The sequence below is a fragment of the Pristiophorus japonicus genome, chromosome 15 (genome assembly GCF_044704955.1).
Source record: "Pristiophorus japonicus isolate sPriJap1 chromosome 15, sPriJap1.hap1, whole genome shotgun sequence".
Lineage (NCBI taxonomy): Eukaryota > Metazoa > Chordata > Chondrichthyes > Pristiophoridae > Pristiophorus > Pristiophorus japonicus.
The window spans coordinates 161,463,304-161,486,642 of record NC_091991.1 but is presented as its reverse complement, the minus strand read 5'-3'; the positions used below and the strand labels follow the sequence as shown (position 1 = coordinate 161,486,642).

The window sequence follows — 23,339 nt, the reverse complement described above, 5'->3', positions numbered from 1 at the left end:
TGAAGGCCAACATACCATTTCCATTCTTCACCGCCTGCTGTACCTGCATGCCAACTTTCAATGACTGATGTACCATGACACCCAGGTCTCGTTGCACCTCCCCTTTTCCTAATCTGTTGCCTTTCAGCTAATATTCTGCCTTCGTGTTTTTGCCCCCAAAGTGAATAACCTCACATTTATCCACATTATACTGCATCTGCCATGCATTTGCCCACTCCCCTAACCTGTCCAAGTCACCCTGCAGCCACTTAGCATCCTCCTCACAGTTCACACCGCCACCCAGTTTAGTGTCATCTGCAAACTTGGAGATATTACACTCAATTCGTTTATCCAAATCATTAATGTATATTGTAAATAGCTGGGGTCCCAGCACTGAGCCCTGCGGCACTCCACTAGTCACTGCCTGCCATTCTAAAAAGGACCCGTTTATTCCGACTTTCTGCTTCCTGTCTGCCAACCAGTTCTCTATCCATGTCAATACATTACCCCCAAAACCATGTGCTTTAATTTTGCACACCAATCTCTTGTGTGGGACCTTGTCAAAAGCCTTTTGAAAGTCCAAATACACCACATCCACTGACTCTCCCTTGTCCACTCTACTAGTTACATCCTCAAAAAATTCCAGAAGATTCGTCAAGCATGATTTCTCGTTCATAAATCCATGCTGACTTGGACCGATCCTGTCACTGCTTTCCAAATGCGCTGCTATTTCATCTTTAATAATTGATTCCAACATTTTCCCCGCTACTGATGTCAGGCTAACCGGTCTATAATTCTTTGTTTTCTCTCCCTCCTTTTTTAAAAAGTGGTGTTACATTAGCTACCCTCCAGTCTATAGGGACTGATCCAGAATCGATAGACTTTTGGAAAATGATCACCAATGCATCCACTATTTCTAGGGCTACTTCCTTAAGTACTCTGGGATGCAGACTATCAGGCCCCGTGGATTTATCAGCTTTCAATCCCATCAATTTCCCTAACACAATTTCTGAGCAATACTTTGGTTCCTCCTTCTCACTGGACCCTCGGTCCCCTAGTATTTCCAGAAGGTTATTTTGTCTTCCTTCGTGAAGACAGAACCAAAGTATTTGTTCAACTGGTCTGCCATTTCTTTGTTCCCCATTATAAATTCACCTGAATCTGACTGCAAGGGACCTACGTTTGTCTTCACTAATCTTTTTCTCTTCACATATCTATAGAAGCTTTTGCAATCAGTTTTTATGTTCCCGGCAAGCTTCCTTTCATATTCTATTTTCTCCCTCCTAATTAAACCCTTTGTCCTTCTCTGCTGAATTCAAAATTTTTCCCAGTCCTCTGGTTTGCTGCTTTTTCTGGCCAACTTATATGCCTCTTCCTTGGATTTAACACTATCCCTAATTTCCCTTGTAGCCACGGTTGAGCCACCTTCCCCGTTTTATTTTTACTCCAAACAGGGATGTACAATTGTTGAAGCTCATCCATGTGATCTTTAAATGTATGCCATTGCCTATCCACCATCAACCCTTTAAGTATCATTTGCCAGTCTATTCTAGCCAATTCACATCTCATACCATCGAAGTTACCTTTCCTTCAGGACCTTAGTATCTGAATTAATTGTGTCACTCTCCATCTTAATAAAGAATTCTACCATATTATGGTCACTCTTCCCCAAGGGGCCTCGCACAACAAGATTGCTAATTAGTTCTTTCTCATTACACATCACCCAGTCTAGGATGGCCAGCCCTCTAGTTGGTTCCTCGACGTATTGGTCCAGAAAACCATCCCTAATACACTGCAGGAAATCCTCCTCCACTGCATTGCTACCAGTTTGATTAGCCCTATCTATATGTAGATTAAAGTAGCCCATGAATACTGCTGTACCTTTATTGCTTGTTTGATGCTGTCCCCAACCTCACTCCTACTGTTTGGTGGTCTGTACACAACTCCCACCAATGTTTTCTGCCCCTTGGTATTCTGCAGCTCCACCCATACAGATTCCACATCATCCAAGCTAATGTCCTTCCTTACTATTGCGTTAATTTCCTCTTTAACCAGCAATGCTACCCCACCTCCTTTTCGTTCCTGTCTATCCTTCCTGAATGTTGAATACCCCTGGGTGTTGAGTTCCCAGCCTTGGTCACCCTGGAGTCATGTCTCCATGATGTCAATTATATCATATTCATTAATTACTGCCTGTGCAGTTAATTCGTCAACCTTATTACAAATACTCCTCGCCTTCAGGCTTGTCTTTTTAAGACACTTTGGCCTTTTAGAGTTTTGCTGTAATATGGACCTTTTTGATTTTTGCCTTGGGTTTCTCTGCCCTCCACTTTTACCTTTCTTCTTTCTATCTTTTGCTTCTGCCCCCATTTTGTCTTCCCTCTGTCTCCCTGCATAGGTTCCCATCCCCCCTGCCATATTAGTTTAACCCCTCCCCAACAGCCAATGAAGTATTATCAATATTGTAATGTGGGATACACAGCAGACAATTGGCACGCAGCAAGGTCCCACAAACAACAATATGATAATGGCCAGATAATCTGTTTATTGTTATGTTGATTGAAGAATAAATATTGGCCAGGACACCAGGGATAATTCCCTTGCTCTTCTTTGAAATAGTGCCATGGGATCTTTTACGTCCATTTGAAATAGCAGATGGGGCCGCGATTTAACATCTCATCCGAAAGACAGTGCAGCATTCCCTCAGCACCACATTGGTGTGTCAGCCTAGATTTATGGGCTCAAGTCTCTGGAGTGGGACTTGAACCCACAACCTTCTGATTCTACGTTCAGTGTGCTACCCACTGAGCCACAGCGAGACTCGTGGTCCCAATATTTAAGGAGAATAAATCGGACCCTGCTAAGTAAAGGCCTGTTAGTTTGATGTCAGTTGTTGGAAAGATGCTGGAAGGCATGAAGGAACATGATTTATGATCAGCTGGAGAGGTTGGCATTTATCAGAGAATCCCAGTATGGCTTCGGGCTTCACTGACCTGAGTTCTTTAAAGAATTGACCCAGTTTGTGGCTGGAGGCAGTACAATAGATGTTATACACTTTGATGCCCAGAAAGCCTTCAATAAGGCGCTGTGTAGATGGCTATTGGGAAAGATTTCCTCATGTGGGATTGCCGGTTATATATTATGGAGAATAGGAAATTGGTTGCAATGCTGAAGATAGTGCATCATTATAAATGGGATTGGATCCACATGGGGCCATTTCATGAATGGAGTCCTCCCAGGGCTCAGTTCTGAGATTGTTGATGTCCATTATCATCATTAGTAATTTGGATGAGGGCTTAAATGGGACCATTCACAAGTTTACAGATGGTGCGGGAGTTTGGAATTTACAACAGTTAAATAAATTATAGGCGGATTTAGATAAGTTAGGGGAATGGATTGTGTGTGACAGATGCCTTCCATGAGTGCAAGTATTGTATTAGTAGAGAGGTCAATAACCAGGGGACATAGATTTATGGCATAGATTTAAAGTAATTTGGTAGAAGGATCAGAGAAGAGTTAAGGAGAATGTTTATCATCTAGAGGGTGGTGGAACTCACTGCCTGAATGGCTGGTAAAGGCAGAGACGTCATCGCATTTAAAAAGTATTTAGATATGCACTTGAAGTGCCGTAACATGTAGGTTATAGACCAAGAGCTGTGGCTCAGTTGGTAGCACCCTTGCCTCTGAGACAGAAGGTTGTGGGTTCAAGTCCCGCTCCAGTGATTTGAACACAAAAATCGGCTGACACTGCAATGCAGTACTAAGGAAGTGCTGCACTATCAGAGGTGCTATCTTTCAGATGAGGCATTAAACCAAGATCCCATAGCACTATTCTGAAAAAGAGCAGGGGAGTTATTGCTGGGGTCTTGGCTGATATTTATCCCTCAACCAACATCACTACAGCATATTATCTGGTCATCATCACATTGCTGTTTGTGGGAGCTTGCTGTGTGCAAATTGGCTGTTGTGTTTCTACATTACGAGTGACTGCACTCCAAAAGTACTTTATTGGCTGTAAAGCACTTTGGGACATCCAGTGGCCATGAAAGGTGCTATATAAATGCAAATCTTTCTTTCTGGAAAATAGGATTAGGCTGGATAGCTCTTTTTCGGCCGGCACAGACACGATGGGCCGAATGACCTCCTTTTCTGCCATAAATTTCAATGATTCTGTGATAAGAAATTTGTGACCAGTTATGTTTATACAATGCAATAAAGTTACAGTCGGGGCTTGGAATCATAGTTGATAAATCATTCAAGCAGTTTGATGAGGCCATTGAAAAAGAAAATAGCGTTTTGGGTATCGTTACGACAGTACAATATAAAACTAACAACACTGTACTTGGGCTGTGCAAGGTTTTGACACTGTTTCTCTGGATTATTATGTCCAACTTTGATCCTGACACATGGGCAGAAGATAGCCAGGTTCTGGAGAATGTGCAGAGGAACATGCCCAAAAAGATACCCAGCCTTCGGGCCCTTAATTTTCATGACAGACCAAATGAGCTGGAACTATTTTCATTAGAGAAATGAAGGCTTAAAGGGGATGCAATTGAGTTTTTTCAAAATAAAGAAAGGATAAGATTCTGTTCAAACAAAAATCTGCAGTTGCTGGAAATCTGAAACAAGAACAGAAAATACTGAAAAACACTCAGCTGTGAGCATTTTGCCAGAACTGATTCTGTTCGGTTGGAGAAGCCAAATGAGATGGCTAGCGATGGGAGAACTAGGGGCCATGCATATAAAAGGTAGGGAAATAGCTCTTTTACACAGAAAATCATTCCCTCTGCAACAGATTACTGAAGTGTGTAGGGTGGGTCGGTTACCTGCAAAAGGATGCTGGATAAGTTGCCTTACATGGTAGGAGAGGAACGTCTCAGATCTTTTCCTCTTAGCCGTAGGTTTTTCTCCGATTTCTTGCCTCCCCAGGTGACTGTGTGACCAAGTGGCACGGGCTGATAGTGTATATATCTGTATGATTGTGGAACGTGTAGCAGGCTGAGCGGCCACCGGCCTGCGAGCACCATCGAAGCAGGCCGTGGAGCGGAAGGAGCAGCGTGGTGGTGTACCACTCCAGGGAGCAGCACATGCTGCAGCAGGAGAGCAACGGCAGTGAAAAGGGCCGTCACCAAGGCCTAGGTCGGTGATTGGAACGTGGGCAGGTACAGCAGGAGCAGCGAGGTCGGGGTGAAGGAGCGGCAAGGTCGGGGCGAAAGAGCGGCGAGAGATTGTAGAAGGACGTGATTGGAGCCCAGGAAAGGTGTGAGTTCGGGGCCCAGAGGAGACGAGGGCCCAGGGGCAGCACGGGCCAGCCCACACTGCGATATGTGAGCGCACTAAGTCTGTGCAGCAGAGCTGGTCTCCAGTCGTCTTGGTTAATCCTTGCCACTGGACCAAGACCTAGCTCTGTCAAGCCCGTGTGGTGGCTGGTGTGCAACGGTCACCACACGTTAAAAAAATCCAAGCACAGGCATCTTCCACCCTTCAAGATTTAGTTCGGACCTGGAATTTTAGGTCCATCATTGAATCACCTGTGAACTGTTTGACAAGGAAGCACGTCATCCTCGATTCGAGGGACCGCCTATGATGATGATGTACCATGTTTGAACAGGTTGGGCTTGATGGCTGAAATGGTCTTTTCCCAGCTTTAGTCTTGTACGTGCACATGTTAGTAACTCCCTACTCTTCCTTGAATGGTATCATGGGATACTTAACACCCAACCCTCGATTCAAGTCTCAACTGAAGGACAACATATCCACCATTTCTTCAATACCGCACTGAAGTGTCAGGTTATGTGCTCACATCTTGGAGTGAGGCTTGAAACCCATGACCTTCTGACCCTAAGGCAAGAGTGTAACCAATTGAGCCGAATTGATCAGGTCCAACACTGATTACAATCAGCACCAACTTAAGAAGCCCTTTCTTTAAGTGCAGTGAGATGATGAATTCCCCTGGATTTTGGCTCAGTCATTGTCTGGGGTCTGTACACCACAAACTATTGTTTAAAAATAACCTAGAAGAGTTTTATGTTCAAACTTAGTGAATGAGTTTTGGTTGATCTTGTGGATGCTGGTGGACCCGGGGGTGAAATTGGGCATGGGCATTACAACAGTGAGTACACTTGTGGGAGCTTGCTGTGTGCAAATTGGCTGCTGTGTTTTCCTACATTACAACCGTGGCCACACTTCAAAAAATACTTCATTAGCTGTAAAGTACTTTGAGAGGTCCCGTGGTCGTGAAAGGCGCTATATAAATGCAAGTCTTTCTATGGGCGGAGCATAAAACAAGCAAAACCACATTTGCTGCCCGTTATACATAATAAGAACATAAGAAATAGGAACAGGAGTAGGCCATATGGCCCCTTGAATCTGCTCCACCATTCAATAAGATCATGGCTGATCTGATCATGGACTCAGTTCCACTTCCCCGCCCGCTCCCCATAACTCCTTATCCCCTTATTGTTTAAGAAACTGTCTATTGTCTTAAATTTATTCAATGTCCCAGCTTCCACAGCTCTCTGAGGCAGCGAATTCCACAGATTTACAACCCTCAGAGAAGAAATTTCACCTCATCTCTGTTTTAAATGGGCGGCCCTCTAGTTCTAGTCTCCCCTATCAGTGGAAACATCCTCTCTACATCCACCTTGTCAAGCCCCCTCATAATCTTATACGTTTCGATAAGATCACCTCTCATTCTTCTGAATTCCAATGAGTAGAGGCCCAACCTACTCAACCTTTCCTCATAAGTCAATCCCCTCATCCCCGGAATCAACCTAGTGAACCTTCTCTGAACTGCCGCCAAAGCAAGTATATCCTTTCGTAACTATGGAAACCAAAACTGCCCGCAGTATTCCAGGTGTGGCCTCACCAATACCTTATATAGCTGTAGCAAGACCTCCCTGCTTTTATACTCCATTCCCTTTGCAATAAAGGCCAAGATACCATTGGCCTTCCTGATCACTTGTTGTACCTGCATACTATCCTTTTGTGTTTCATACACAATACACCTGATACTCTGTTCTATTGCTCCGATATTCCGCCCGATATTCAGATTCATTAACAGGCGATCAATGCAACACCTCCTGTTTTGCATCTCCAATTATATGTCCAGGTCCAATTGCAACCCCGTGGTCCTCATTCTCATAGCTCCAGTGTTTTTCATAAATTCATGTCCTTAATCGTCAGGATATCGTTTGCAATTAAAAATCTGGTTCTTTTCTTCCGCAGCTTCCTAGGCTCAGACCAAACCCCTCACGGCCTCACCATCTCAAGAGTATTTCTGACCACCGGTTTACTGTTGCTCCATGCCTCTTCCAGAATTCCAACCTTAACCTGCAGCCGAAGGTTGTGCCCGCAACGATTGCCAATCTTTCAAATGATAACGTGCCTCCTGCAACAAAGATCAAATTCCCACTCAACTACCATTCAGGTGACCAGCATTTCCGTTAATTCTATCTTTCATCTGCCACCTGCCCACCTCCATTTTAAGATTCTCCTCCCCTTCCCAAAATTCCGCTCAGTTTAACCGACCAGGAAGCCAAGGGACTCAAGTCAGAGATCTCAGGATTAAAAACACAACAGTACTAGATTTATTTTTAAATCATTTTCTGATTATCTTTCTAAATATTGTTTAAAAATAATTATGTTCAAATATTTTGACAAGTTAAAAATAACCAAGGTCCTCTGATGGCTAAGTCAGTGAATAGGTAACCTAGTTCCAGATTTAATCCCTAATTTGTGCTAAATTAGCTGACCTAAACCTCTACCTCAGCACCCTTGGGCTGAGGTGTAAAGTTGGCTAGGATTCCCTACCGAGAGACCCCTACTAGAAATGGGCATGTGTTTATGTTCACCAAGGACAGAATCTAGCTCAGCTGTGGTGTTCTTTATAAGGTGACCTCTTTCCTCCTTTAAGACTGATATGTCCTCATTATACAGTACAAATGCACACAAGGCTCATGCTTGAGAGAAGGTCACTCTGAGATCAGTGACCTTTATTAGCCAGCACTGAAGTGATGAAGGTGGGTGGAGCTTCCCCTTTTATACCTGAAAGACCAGGTTAGGAGTGTCTCCCACAAGTTCACCATCTAGTGGTCAATGTTCTCACAGTGTACAACTAGTCAGTTTATACATGGATTACAAAGACAGTTAAATACATGACAAAGACGCTCCTTAAAACCTATCTCTTTGACCAAGCTTTTGGTCATCTGCCATAATTTCTTGTGTGTCAAATTTGCTTGTTTTGTCACATAACACTCCTGTGAAGCGCCTTGGGATGTTTTACTACGTTCAAGGCGCTATATAAATGCAAGTTGCTGTTGTTATGACTAGCCTGCTGACACCCAGTGTCTTGGCTTGATCGGGGTGCCGGAGGGTTCCTGCGGAACTGTACCTCAGCAAGTCAGTACTTATGCTAAGCCTATATAAAACACTAGCCCATCTCTAGCTGGAGTATTGTGTCCAGTTCTGGGCACCAGACTTTAGGAAGGATGTGAAGGCTTTGGAGAGGGTACAGAAGAGATTTACTAGAATGTCCAGGGATGAGGGAATTACAGTTACGTGGAGAGACTGGAGAAGCTAGGGGTGTTCTCCTTAGAGCAGCGAAGGCTAAGAGGAGAGGTGTTTAAAAGAGTAAATAAAGAAAAACTGTTTCCAATGGCTGAAGGGTCGATAACCAGAGGGCACAGATTTAAGGTGATTGGCAAAAAACCAGAGGCGACATGAGGCAAAACCTTTTTACACAATGAGTGGTTAGGATTTGGAATGCACTGCCTGTTAGGGTGGAAACAGATTCAATTGTCGCCTTCAAAAGGGAATTGGATAAATACCTGAAAGAGCGGGGGAGTGGGGATTGTTCTTCGAAAGAGCCGGCACAGACTCGATGGGCCGAATGGCCTCCTTCTGTGCTGTACCAATCTATGATTCAGGAGAGGAGAGAAAAATGGCAGAAAAAGGGAGAGAAATACTTTTTTTAGGGGGGGAATAGTCTCCTTCCCTCTGCTCCTTTGCTTCCAGCACCCATTTTCCGAACCTGGGTTACGAGAGGGCCCAATAGATCCAATGTAGAGAACTGAACTACCAGCTAAAACTCTCAGCGTTGAAAGCCCAACCTTGATGGCCATTCTTGCTTTCTCTTTATTGCATACATTTTCTTCATTCTTCACTATGGCAACAGGGCACTTCCTCTCGGGAAGAACCAGACCTGGAACAGACATGTCCTACCAACAAAAGGCTGATCACAAGTGAGACCAGCAGCAGCCACAAAGTCGGAGACCCAGACTTTACGCACCCCCCCCCCCCCCCCCCATCATCTGAGGAGCAGGCATAGTCCCTGCAGGAAGCCGAGAGGAATCTAAAACTTTTTAATGTATAAAGTTGAAGACAACCTAGTAATGATCTTTTGCTGATTCACAGGTGAGAGCCAGTTGCAGAAGATAGCAGTGGGCAATACCATGCCAAGTACCATTCACCAGAGAAACGCAGAGAGGAACAAGGGGCTGATCTTACACAAGCAAGTCAGAGGTCAGATATTCATGTTTCTACACAACAACAGGTGTAGAATATCCAGCGCGCAGAATTACTTGTTCTCACTGAACCGTGGTCTATTGAAGTGAAGCCTGTTTTTAAGTACTCACTCTCGCTGTTCCAACCAATTTTAAATTTGGGTGCGCGGTCCCTTTAACGGGCTGCGCGGCCCATTCAAAGCTTCACGCAGAAATAGCACTTTGCAGAAGCCGGTCACGGGCTGCGCGGGACTGGCGGACAGCGACACGGATACGTGACCGCGCAGCGTAGAGGGAACGTTGCTCACGATCCATTGTGAACAACGCAATCTATATTTTGGAGTGAGTATTGTCACCACTGTGTCAGCCAATGAGTTGGAGGTGAGGTGGGTCTGACAGCGTGACTTACAGCAAGCAGAGTCTATTTAAACAGCGTCTCGACGAACTACAGCCAACAGAACTCATGAGTGAAACTGTAGCAAAATCTCTTGATAATAGCAGGATTATTTCTCCAGCAAGATACAATGCGTGGAGGATAGTTACATAATGCAAATTATGCGCGTAAAATTAATCCCAATTACTTCTAGCAGTACAGTCTCCGGACGTGATTGAGGGGGGAATTACCCAATCATCTCCATCCTGGTCATGACTTGTGGCGTCGGCTATGTAGCCTTTATATTAAGGCACAGCGGTCCAAACCCAGACCTCCCATAGAGCAGACAACTTCATGTACACCAGTCCCTGTCACACAATAGTCTGATGGGTAGCACTGGTGAATTTGTTTGCTCAACAAGGGGGATTCTACTGCAAATGGAACACTTGCCCCTATTTCAGGTCAGCATTCCCAAGTTAGGTGTACAGCATCTAGTTGCAGAGTGAAGCTCTCCATACTCTGCCATAACAGAATGCTTTGGTGGCAACTTCTGAAAAGCACTTTCTGCAACACAGTGTGACACTTCCTATTCCATACTGCAATGCCATCCTCGTGGCCTTACTGAAATTGGCAGTTTAGTACCAATTAGTACCAAACTAGTTGAAGTTTCCTGTGTCTACGCTACCAGGGATTGGGTTGAGGCTGCCCAAACCCATTTCAGATAAAACTCTTAGATCAGGAACTTCCTTGGAGCTGCTCCCACTCCACCTCTGTAACTTTGCCAGAAGTGCAACAGAAATCCCATTTACACAGATGTCAAGGTTGGGCTTTCAACTCCAGCGGAGCAGAAGCAGCTTTGAGGAAATTCCTGGCCTTAATCAACAACGAAGGGACTTTCATTCTATAGGTTTGCAATAGATTCCAACCTTGGCTGCAGATGTGAAAGGGCAGTGTCCTCATCCATTCACCGCCCAGTCACACTGTTGGTTTCTTACTCAAATTGTTGATTAATTATGGACAGTACAACAAACACAAGGGAAAAAAAGACATGACAGTTACTGTATAACAGTAGACAAATATACTGATATAAATTCCCCTGCCATTCGCATTCCATGGATATGGATGCAACAACTTTATATAAGACAATCTTTAGAATCAGATCTGACATTTGGACAATTATAGAGGAATTTTAGCCCCCCAAAACAGGGGGGGGGGTTTGGGTTGGTTGTGAAAAATTTTTAAATCTCAAACCCGAACCCAACCCAGCCTCATCTCATCCACTTTCAGTTTTAACGGTGGGGGGGAGCGGAGCAGGCAATCAACCTGCTCTCAGGAGGCGGGTTAGTCATTTAAATATTATAATGAGGCTGCATGCCTCAGATTTTATCTATCCTCCAGGTTTAACCCTGGCCGGCCTGGTTTTCTGGATCTTGGCAAATCCTGGCAGCTAAAGGGAGGTTAAGACTGCTGTGTGGAAGAGGTAAGTGACTTTCCAGCACTGCTTGTGGGTCAGGAGAAGCAGGAGTGCTTCCCTCCCCCGGCCCCCAAGCTAATCTAAAAGAAAGACGCACAGTGTGGAGTTAAAACTGCACATCCCACCCGCTCAGAAAATCCGTCTCAGTCAAGATCGGGGCCTTGGACTTTAGCCAACATCCAGATACTGTGAGTCTCTGGGGGAATATATTTTTGCTGAAAAATAGTTTAAAATGGGAGCTCAGTGAGTCAGTAATCTTTCACTTCTCAATTCCAATTCAGGAAAGATGATGGGAATAGATGGATCCTTTGATGCCCTGTTGCAACTGCTTTGATTGATGTCGGCCATATTGCCAAAGGTCACAAGTACGCAATGTAAAATTTGCCACAATCTGGTGCTAATGGGACAGTCTCACTCAAGAGACAAAGCTGACGATGTGGGAAATGGATACACAGTTGGGAACAGTTCTGAAATGAAGTTATAATGGACAGCATTCTCCTCAAACCAGCAAATCGAAGATTTAGTGCTATTGCACCAACTCCAAGCATACCTATAAAATTCAAACATACAAATCGCCACTGAGCTAGTCGTGCATGGTGTAGGTGTACTCTGCTCAGCTTCCAGCAGTGTACTTCAGGGATTAGGCTGTCATTTTTTTTAAAACTCTAGCTTGTTTATCTTTCCCAAATGTTTCAATGCATTGTTGAGCGCCTGTACCAGTGAAGACAGGATTCAATGCTGTGATCATGACTCTGATTACCAAGGTAACTGAAATTATGCTCGATGGCAGAGGTAAGACTACCTTCAACAGTCTCAACCAGTAGAATTCCATAGTATGTGTAGCACAGAAACAGGCCATACAACCCAATGGGTCTATGCTGCCATTTACGCTCCACACAAACCTCCTCCCACCCTGCTTCATCTCACCCTATCAGCATATCCTTCTATTCCTTTCTCCGTCCTGTTTTATTTAGCTTCCCCTTAAATGCATCTATGCTTTCGCCTCAACCACTCCATGTGGTAGCGAGTTCCAATTTCTCACCACTCTCTGGGTAAAGAAGATTCTCTTGAATTCCTTATGGGATTTATTAGTGACTATCTTATTTTTATGATCCCTAGTTTCGGACATCCCACAAGTGGAAACATCTTCAATACGTCTACTCTATCAAACCCCTTCATAATTTGAAAGACCTCTATTAGGTCACCCCTCTTAGGCCTTCTCTTTCTTAGAGGAAAGAGCCCCAGCCTGTTCAGTCCTTTAACAGCAATACAAACAGGGACAATGGGATGTCGGCTCACATCCACTCCCACCTGTCGGTCAACTGCTAGTTACCACCAGACTTGTCTGGCTGCTGGTCTCCTGCAGGTACAGCAAGCAATAAGGAAAGCAAATGGCATGTTGTCCTTTATTGCAAGATGGTTGGAGTATAAGAGTAAGGAAGTCTTGCTACAATTGTACAGGACCTTGGTGAGACCACACCTGGAGTACAGTGCACAGTTTTGGTCTCCTTATCTGAGGAAGGATATACTTGCCTTGGAAGCAGTGCAACGGAAGTTCACCAGATTGATTCCAAGGATGAGAGGGCTGTCTTATGATGAGAAATTGTGTAGAATGGCCTATACTCTCTGGAGTTTAGAAGAATGAGAGATGATCTCATTGAAACATACAAGATTCTGAGGGGGATTGACAGGGTGGATGCTGAGAGGTTGTTTCCCCTGGCTGGAGTGTCTAGAACTAGGGGGCACAGTCTCAGGATAAGGAGTAAGCCATTTAAGATAGATGAGGAGGAATTTCTTCACTCAGTGAATCTTTGGAATTCTCTGCCCCACAGGGCTGTGGATGCTGAGTCTCTCAGTATATTCATGGCTGAGATCTTTTGAATCTAGGGGAATCAAGGGATATGGAGATCGGATGGGAAAGTGTATTTGAGATCGATGATCAGCCATGATCTTAGTGAGTGACGGAGCAGGCTCGAGGGGTCGTATGGCCTACTCCTGCTCCTATTTCTTATGTTCTTATGTTATTACTCTTTATTTTTAAATTGAATGCTCTTTCAATCAATACAGAATGATATAAACATCAATAACTACTTGAGGCAACCTTAAAGGCCCAGTTCACTGTTGGGGAAGTCTAGCCAAATCTATGACTGTGCTATCTATCTCTATCTACCAAGCTTGACCCTGCAGCTTAGTGCAGACATGTGGAAACTGGGCAGGCAGGCAATTAAAATCATCTGGAAGAGAGTTGTCTGTTGACATCCCACTAACCTTTATGCAGTCTTCAATTTTGACCTGCCCTTCTAAGCCAACGCCCACCTGAAAACACGTTTAAATATACAGAGCATGCTCCGAAGACATCATCGGCATCCGACTGCTCTTTCAACCAGTATCCTGAGTGGGGTAGCCGTTGTGGTAATGTGAGTGCCAGGGACTGTTCCTTTAGTCCTGGCAAGTGACTGCCTGACATGCCACTCGCACCTGCCGTTCAGCTGCTGCTTAGCACCAGTTTTGGGCAGGGTGGGGTGGATGGGGTGGGGTTGGGGGGGGGTGGCGTGGGGAGGTGGGGGGGGGGTGTTGGGGAGGTGGGGTGGTGAGGGGGTTGTGTGGTGGGCTGGGGGAGTGGGGTGGGTGGGGGGTTGGGGGGTGGTGTGGTGGGGTGTGGGGAGGTGGTGTTGGGGGGTGGTGTGGTGGGGTGTGGGGAGGTGTTGGGGGGGGTTGGGGTGGTGGTGGGGTGGTGTGGTGGCGGGGGGGTGGGGTGGAGGGGTGTGGGGTGGTGGGGGCGTTGGGAAAGTGGGGTGGTGGGGTGGGGTGGTGGTGGAGGGGTGTGGGGTGTGGGGTGGTGGGGTGGAGGGGTGGGGTGGTGGGGGTGTTGGGAAAGTGGGGTGGTGGGGTGGGGTGGTGTGGAGGGGTGTGGGGTGGTGGGGGCATTGGGAAAGTGGGGTGGTGGGGTGGGGTGGTGGCGGGGGTGTGGGGTGGTGGGGGCGTTGGGAAGGTGGGGTGGTGGGGTGGGGTGGTGGTGGGGGGTGGTATGGTGGCGGAGGGGTGTGGGGTTGTGGGGGCGTTGGGGAGGTGGGGTGTGGCGGGGGGCTGCAATTCAACGCTTGCCTCGGCTGCTATTCTCTCGATTCCCACTCCAGGTTAAAATTGGGCCTTTAGGTTTGCTGGCAGTGTCCTGCCTCTCCTTGGGAAGCATGAGATTCATGAGAAATATTTATAATAACATTTCTTGAATCTGTCACCTGCATTGTGACCATCAAGCCTGTGTGTCTGTTGTGTTTATCAGTGGTTTTCCTTGCCCTGTGGTGAGGTGCCCACCATCAGTGCCTTCTCACTACCGTAAAGCTAAAATCAGCAACTCGTGTATGGGAGGATTTATACGTGTGTCTGGCATCACATGTTGGTGCTCTGGTCAGGTGCATTGCTATTTTGAAGATTATCATTAATATTCATTCAGGTTTCTGCCTGCCAAGGTATGCCAGAATATATGGGGGCCGAAATTGCCCCCCACCTGAAACAAGTCGTATCTACCGTTCTTGAAGTGTTCTGGCCCGCCCAGTGCATGGGGCGGACAAACCCGAGAAATCGAACACTTCATGCTTTTTTTTAAAATGGGGCGGAAGTGGCCTCATCATCAGGACGGAAGTGGGGGCGGGGCAGAGTGGCCTCACCATTGGGGCAGGAGTGGGGGCGGGACAGAGTGGTCTCACCATTGGGGCAGGAGTGGGGGCGGGGCAGAGTGGCCTCATCATTGGGGCAGGAGTGGGGGCGGGGCAGAGTGGCCTCATCATCAGGGCGGAAGTGGGGGCGGGGCAGAGTGGCCTCACCATTGGGGCAGGAGTGGGGGCGGGGCAGAGTGGCCTCACCATTGGGGCAGGAGTGGGGGCGGAGCAGAGTGGCCTCATCATTGGGGCAGGAGTGGGGGTGGAGCAGAGTGGCTTGATCATCGATGCAGGAGTGGGGGCGGAGTGGAGTGGCTTGATCATCGATGCAGGAGTGGGGGCGGGGCAGAGTGGCCTCACCATTGGGGCAGGAGTGGGGGCGGGGCAGAGTGGCCGACGCTCGAAGTCATCGCGCTGGGGCGTCACAACGTCCCTCCCCATCAGTTAAAGGGGAGGGCCGCTATGTACTCTGCAGCCACTTAAGTGACAAACACTGGGCCACCAGGGAGGGTTGTGGCCGGGCCAGCGGCCTGGCACGCAAGAAGGGGTGCCAAGCTGCCTGCTGGCAGTGCGGCTAAAACCGCAGCCATAATTGTCGGCCCGACCTGGCAGTCGGCCAACAAAAAAAAATAACATGGCATCGTCGACAGCGCCACCTCCCCTTTAAGGGCAGCCGTGCTGCCCAGCCACACAAAGGGTACCGACAGCAAAAACTGTCGGGGGCACCGACTGGCAGCGGTGCCGTTCACGCGGGGCACTTCCGGGAAACGGGCAATTTCCCGCGGAGCAATTTTGGGAAGGGGCCGCCGCCGATCGGTATGGGGTCGGCGCGTGCATGCCGCGGCAGGAATACGGCCGGAACGGTCCCCTACACCACGCCAAACTTTTAAAACTGAGACTTGGCGGCCATTCCGCACCGGCCTGTGGCTGTCGTTTTCAGGCGGCCATGGGCCTTGTAGAAAGGGGCCATTTCAGCCCCAAGGATTTTTAGCCACTTGGTATTGCGGGGATGAGATGACTGAAATGGCTCACTTTTGGTATTATCGCTTGTTTAAATATGTGTGGCGGCCATCGGATTTGCTGATGTTAGCTGGTATTACCAAGGATAATACATTTTATTCCTCCGTTTAATTCAGTTTGGCTGCTAACTCATTAATTAGGCTGGATTATGGGTTTCAATTTGGTCCTTTTTTATGTCATCTATAGATGTTTATCAGGATTTACCCATAAACATTGTCCGAGCCACATGTATTTAAGCTGCTTCACACATGAAGGAATGCTGCAATTTCCTTCCAATAGTTAATGAGATCTTAGCACAGAATAACCTTTATAGCCGCCAAATGGCAGCTGACAGCCATGAATCTTTATGACCCCAAAAAGTTAGATTAATGTTTAGATTACAGTAGATTTAAATGTGAAATATTGATGGGATTAAACATAAAGCAAAGAAACCAGTGCAGAATATGAAAGACCACGAAATGGCTGGAGTATTATTGATGAGCCTTGGCTGTTCCTGTATTCATTTTCATCACCTGAATTCTAGCAGGCTTTGGATCAATGTAGCAGAGGGTAACTGTAGGTTAAATGGAAATAAATGATTCAGTCTTGGTGACTGTAAGTATCACACCTTCTGAAACAAAAACCAAATTCATGATTTGAATGTTTTAGCTCCGTCAGTTCTGACTCAATTTTTAATTAATTTTAGCAGTGGCTTGTCTGCTCTGCACACTTGCCCCCGGAAACACCAGGAAGATTTTATTTTGTAATTGCTTAGCCGAGGTGGCGCAGCCTCTGCTGTGATGGAACACTGGCTTTCAAGGGAGAACTCGAAACCCCCCCCCCCACCAGTGAACATGTTTCTCCTGTTCCCAGATAGGACTCTGGGCACGGCCCTTCGTACCGGCACAGTGGGTCTGTGTGTGCGTGAGAGAATATAATCAGGACCAGTTCCACTTTCTAGAGCTGCGCCTCAGGCTGTGTGTTCCCACCCTGGCGCCAGGGTGAAGAAGCCCACTGCCCAGCTCATACAGTATCAGCGTTCCAGCTAAACGGGGAAATGAGCCACGTGGGCGATAGGTGCAAATGTAGAGAGATTAAAAGTCGTATTAACTCTTTCAGGGCTTATTCATAAGAACATAAGAAATAGGAGCAGGAGTAGGCCATTTGGCCCCTCAAGCCTGCTCCGCCATTTAATAAGATCATGGCTGATCTGATCATGGACTCAGCTCCACTTCCCTGCCCGCTCCCCATAACCTTTCACTCCCTTATCGCTCCCTTTGTATATCCACTCTGTGTTAATATTTCCTTAAAGTTTTATTTTGTGATTGGAATTCCAATAAAAACATTCATAAAATTACTCATTTAATGGTTATTAACAGTGCAGTGACGAGGTCAAAGAAATTGCTATTGTAACGAAGTATCTAATACTAATCGGGAATGGTAGCATAGTGGTTATGTTACTGGACTAATAATACAGAGGCCTGGACTAATGATCCAGAGACGTGAGTTCAAATCCCACCATGGTAGCTGTGGAATTTAAATTAAATTAATTAAATAAATCTGGAATGAAAAGCTAGTATCAGTAATGGTTGTCATAAAAATCTGGTTCACTGATGTCCTTTAGGGAAGGAAATCTGTCGTCCTTACCCAGTCTGACCTAAATGTGATTCTTAACTGCCCACTGCAGTTCAAGAAGGTTGCTCACCACCACCCATCTCAAGGGCAATTAGAGATGGGCAATAAACATAAGGAGTAGGTGTAGGCCATACAGCCCCCCGAGCCTGCTCCGCCATTCAATAAGCTCACGGCTGATTTGATCTTGGTCTCATCTCCATTTTCCTGCCTGTTCCCCATAACCCTATGGTTCAAGACGCCCACATCTCATGCACGAATAAAAAACAATTCATCTTGGATGTATAGCATCAGTCCACCTGTTATAGTCCTCGGCTGTTATTCGATTTGTTAGCGCGAATGTACCCTTCCAAGAATCACTCGTCACTCAGTGTCGGTCCATACATCAAAACGGTTTTATTACGCCGGCGGGGAGATGAAGCAACTCGTGGGTCTAGGTACCTCTCTCCGCCGAACAAAGGGTTTCATGGATTTTTATATGTTTTACAACAGTTTACTACAGTTACATCAGCCCATTTCAGCCGGATACTGTCCAATCATATTAATTATAGAATACATATAGATTCACATGAACCAATAGAAGTGGCCTCTAAACATTAGGTGACTGCGTGATTGCCTCATGTGTTGCTAAGAGATGTGTTGCTAAGAGTTACTCATGATGATCTTGTGACATGGTCCAGGCCCCCCTTATCTTACTGTCCTTGGGTGCTGTCTTTGGGTAGTCTCCTTATCTTAGTCCTGTTACAGAGTCGTATTGTTCTAACATGGACCAGGACGTCTCGTCTGGAGCCTAGTAGCCCGATTATGAACATCTGCAGAGTTGAAGTGTATTTCTGCGTGAGAACACAGCTGTTATCAGTAACTAAGAATGCAGCCTTTTTCTGCTGGCTGAAATCCCTTGGGGCTTTGCTAAACCACAAGTATACATTTATACATTTTACCACACACATTTATTACTACAATTACATATTTTGTTCTAACATCTATGCTACAGGTGCCGCTGCCCAGGGGGAAAATCTCTCTCTAACAAGTTCCACTGACTTCAATAGAAGTGAATATCGGGCAGGCCGTATCACTGGTGGCTGATGCGCTACCGCCCGAGACAAATTTCTACCCCATCATTTGTAAAGTTTTTTCAGAACTCGCCACAAAGTAGCTGGCCTCTTGATTGTGAAGCTGCAATCTTTGTGCTTCCAAGACTAGGCACAGAGGCATCATGTTTTCCTGGGCCTCCAGCAGCCTGCTGCCCATTGCTTTCAGTGAGCAGCATGTTGAGTGATGCAGAGGCTTTATTAATAAAGCATCACAACCTTACCTCAGAAATACTGAAATGTTGGCAGCCTGATTAGTAAGCCAACTGAGCAAAGGCGAGATCTAAAAAATATATATATTGGCCCTCAAATTCCGGTTTGGCCTTCCCGCGGGCATTTTAGAGAAAAAATATGCACCTACCTTAAGCTGGTGCCCACGTTGGACCTTCCGATGCTGAGGCGTCCTTCACCTGCCAGTCGCAGCGCGTGCACGTCAACGCGTATGCGGGCCTCGAGCTGGACTCACATGGCTCTGGGCAGCCAATCAGGTAAGGTATCATAGTAATAGGAGTTCCGCAGGGTCCTAAACTCCTATTACTATGATTGTGATAGAACTTCAAACACCCAAAACACTAATAAAAAAATAGAAAATAATTACACTACATTCATTTAAATTAAAGTTATTAATGTCTTAAAAAAAATAATTTCCCGATTTAAAAAAAAAGTTTTTTTAAACAAACTTACCGTTGTGGGGAGGGTTTTTAATAATAATATATGTTTTAATAACTTTATTTTTAGATATTTTTGTGATTTTTAAAACACTTGCGCCTGTAAAAGTAGGCGCAGGCGCAAGATTTTTGAGGACATTTGTAAGCGTAAATATCAGAAATTTCCACTTACAAGTGTCCTCGCTCCCAATCTGGCTACGATCTGTCAAGCCAGAAACTTGACAGATCGGAAATGCAGGTTTCCAGCGCATGCGCATTGTGTGCTGGAAACGGCATTTCCGATGCCTTCCCGGGTCCGTAGGAACTCCGTGCGGACGTGGGGAGACCGGGATTTCAGGGCCATTATATACACGGCATTTAAAAAAAAAACAGGCCTTTATTTTTCATACAATCAAAAATAAACCCATTTTTAAGGGCTAATCCTGAGGCATTACTTCAGCTTTTCAAGTAGTTGTATAGATAAAATCAGTCCTCTTTCTTACCACTTTTACAGGTCCAGGTGACGGTGCCAACACACAGCAGCTGCAAGCACATCCTGGAAACTTCAAAAAGGGAAGTAATTTGGCTTTCAGCACCCACAGAGTGACTGGTGCGAACCCACACATCAGAGGAGACAGCAGATACAAGAAATGACCACAAGTAGGAAGCATTTGGACAGTATAATTGGCGCATTTGTGAGATAAGGCAAAAGGATTAAAAACAAACCTGAGAGGAACATTACCCAGGATCATGTTGTTCCCGAAGCAATGAATATTTGATACGTTTTTCCTTTTTCTTGCAAAAAAGCGAGGTACATAAAAAGACTGGTTACTGTACTACACGGTGCACAGTGCAAATGAATTCAGGCAGTATTGCTGAAACTTAGTGAGCTGGACAGGTAAAAAGGATGCAACTTGTAAACAGTCTACAGGTGTGGATTACAAAGGGAATGAATGTAGATCTTAACCGGTAAAGGTGCAATGCCTTTGAGAGCAGCTGATCAACGGAACTTTGATACAACAAGAACTGAACTATGTTTGTAACTCTTTGAGTAAGAAATGCCAGTGGCAGTTTTCAGAATCCACATAGTTGTATCATATGACCTTTTTCAAAATATTTTGTAAATTTCTTAATATAGAATTACCTGATTAAAGATCTGTATAAAAGTATCTGCAGCATTTTTTTATCATACCTTTACAGGTTTTGGCATTTCCTATCTTGCATTATATCAGATGGGTAAATGGAGAGCAGTTAATGTGCAGTTCACCCAATTTACTGGAAATATGATTATATGAGTTGTATTCCCTACCATTCAATGTATGTGACTCTGCAAAATCAGCATGTGAATAACACTAGAGTGTAAGTTACACTTAATGATAGACTGTTGTGAAAAATTGTGTGATGGATGGCTGCATACAGACCTTGCAGACGCATTCTATGCACAGAGGCATCCAATGCATGTCAGGGGTCCACTGTAAAACCAATGCAGCCTGAATTTAAAGCGTTCTAACATTCACACATTTCTCCAAATTAACAGTGCCCTGTGGTGCTGCTGGATGGCAACCTGAATTATGTAGATGGCTAACATTACAAAAAGTTAATTTTTTTAATGGGCCATAGTTCAAGGTAGAAGATTGCCATGTGAGTGAAAAATCTCTTACGTGCTCTTATTTTTCTACACCAATGAGAATTAACTGAGAGATTCTTCATTATAGAGCCATTAGAAGCAATACTAAATAGAAGCATCTTAATACATCATAAATACAGTAGTGGGCTCACCTCCATTATATCTTCAGGTCCTATATCACTCGGTACATCTTTCATTTTCAAACAGCATCGCAAACATTGCCATCAAACAAACCAGACACTGGAGTACAAAGCAATCAGGAGAAAATTAATTGAAAAAGCCAGCCCCAAGCCCTTAATTCCTATTTCTACTTGCAGCTCTTCTCGGGCCTACTCCTCTCGTTCCTCTTCTTCCTCTCACTCGGCTGTGCCAGCCTTTCATCTCCCCCTTCTCCAGAAGCACCCCTCCTTTGCGCAATTCCCCCGTCTATCACTACTGCACAGTCTACCTTTTCTGATGCCATGGTTGCTCAACATTGTTTGCCAGTCCTACCAGAGGATCCACTGCTCTGTGGGCCTCTCCCACAGCAGCAACCCATACTGTCCCACATTCGGTGACCACCTTGCCCTGCATGCTTCTCCTCCACCTCCTCCCCAACCTAGTAATCCCTTCCACTGTCACCCCTGCTGACTCTGCCTGTTCACTAATCACCATCTGTCTCTGTATATCCCTCCGTAATGTTCACTCACCCAATTGCAAAGCCCCCTGTCAGTCATTGTTGATGATTTTATTGATATCCTAGCATTGAAAAAACATACCTCATTAGCAGCAACTCCTTTCCCTTACAGAAGCCATCCTGTTTGGCTGCACTTTCCACCATCTGCCCTATTCATGCCACCTTGGCAGTGGCATTGCCCTTTCTCCAAGTGCCACCTTGGCTTCCCTATTTTCCCAACATGTTCTCCTCCTTTGAGAACCTCATGATCTTCCATCCCTCATGCCTCTCATTTAAATTCTCATGACTAACTACCCTCCCCCATAGCCCATGCCAACTCCCTTACCAAGATCTCCTCCCATTCTCCCCTTACCCTCACACTGGGCAGCTTCTCACCTTTAGTGGCTTCAACCCACACCTCAACTCCTGTAGTCCCTCTCCTCTGATGTCACCACCCTCTTGTCTTTCTTCAATCTCACTCTTCATATAAACTCACCTATCCATATCCTTGGCATCATCATCTCTTATAGATTATAGTTCCTAGAATTTACAACACAGAATTGAGGCCCTTTGGCTCATATGCCGGTTCTCTCTCTTCAAGCTGTCTACCTAATCCAGTTCCCGTCCCATTTATATACTGCCCTCAGGGACTTAATCACTGACAAAGCAATCTCTGACATCATCCTTGTCTCCCTTACCACCCATATCCCCCTACCCTCCTTCAATCCAACTATTCTCACCATGCTCCCATGGAAAACCTTTCTCACAAGTTCTCCCAGTTCCCTCACCAACTCATTCACAAATTCTCCCAGCTCCCTCACCAACTCATTCACAAATTTTCAACTGTCTTGCATTTGGTCCACCTCTGGTATTGTTGGCGTTCTTAACTGCTTGCTCATTTCTGTCTTCAAAGCTCTTCATCCCAACAATTTGTACACTAACTATTATTGCTGCCTCTGGTATAGTTTTCAACTTTGCTCACTCAAGTGATCGGGATACCCGTCCAATTGTATATGGTGCACAGCTGACGCTATTCATCACCAGATCTGTCTTGACTACATTAAGCGTTACTGTGTTTCATTCTCCTAAGCCAAAAACCTCCAATTACCCAGGATCACACTCTAGGAACAAACAATCCAGGCTTTTATATCCATTACCAACAGCCTCCAATCTCACCTCAAACATCACATGTGAGGAATCCATAGATTCTTTTCACTCCCAACATCAAGACCATCTCCGCAGTCGCCTCTGCTGCTTTCTTCCTTTCCTCCTCCCCACCCAAGTTCCCCCAGTCTCCCGCTCAACCTCTCCAAAATAATCTTCATTAGATTCACCGCGTGCTCCATCGATACGTCACACTACTCCTAACCACTCAATTCCACTTTCTGGCCCACGGAGCTGTTTCTCCTTACAAGCGCTTCATCTGTAACATATTTCGGTTCCGACAAATGGTCATAGACCTGAAACGTTAACCAAACAATTTTTTTCCTTTCTCCACAGATGCAGCCTGACATGCTGAGTGTTTCTAGCATTTTCTGATTTTATTTCAAGTTTCCAGCATCTGCAGTATTTTGCTTTCTGAATGGTTGACTGAATTTTTTTCGATCCTTGCCTCCTGAAGATGCTGTTTCATTGGTCCATGGCAATGGCAACCACCAAATATCGTGCCCAGTAGTCATTCTTCATCTGTGAGCACAGGC

At 45.6% G+C, this 23,339-nt stretch overlaps 1 protein-coding gene across 1 annotated transcript in view; it reads left to right on the top strand.

The window, feature by feature from the left end:
- Window positions 1-20,011, top strand: part of LOC139281626 (kinesin-like protein KIF19) — a 198,148-nt gene extending 178,137 nt beyond the window's left edge. The window contains exons 19-21 of the mRNA XM_070901771.1: window positions 7,207-7,408; window positions 9,394-9,501; window positions 19,872-20,011. Of these exons, the coding sequence (XP_070757872.1) occupies window positions 7,207-7,408; window positions 9,394-9,501; window positions 19,872-20,011 (450 nt within the window). The remainder of the gene's footprint in view (window positions 1-7,206; window positions 7,409-9,393; window positions 9,502-19,871) is intronic.
- The last annotated feature ends 3,328 nt before the right edge of the window (window positions 20,012-23,339 follow it).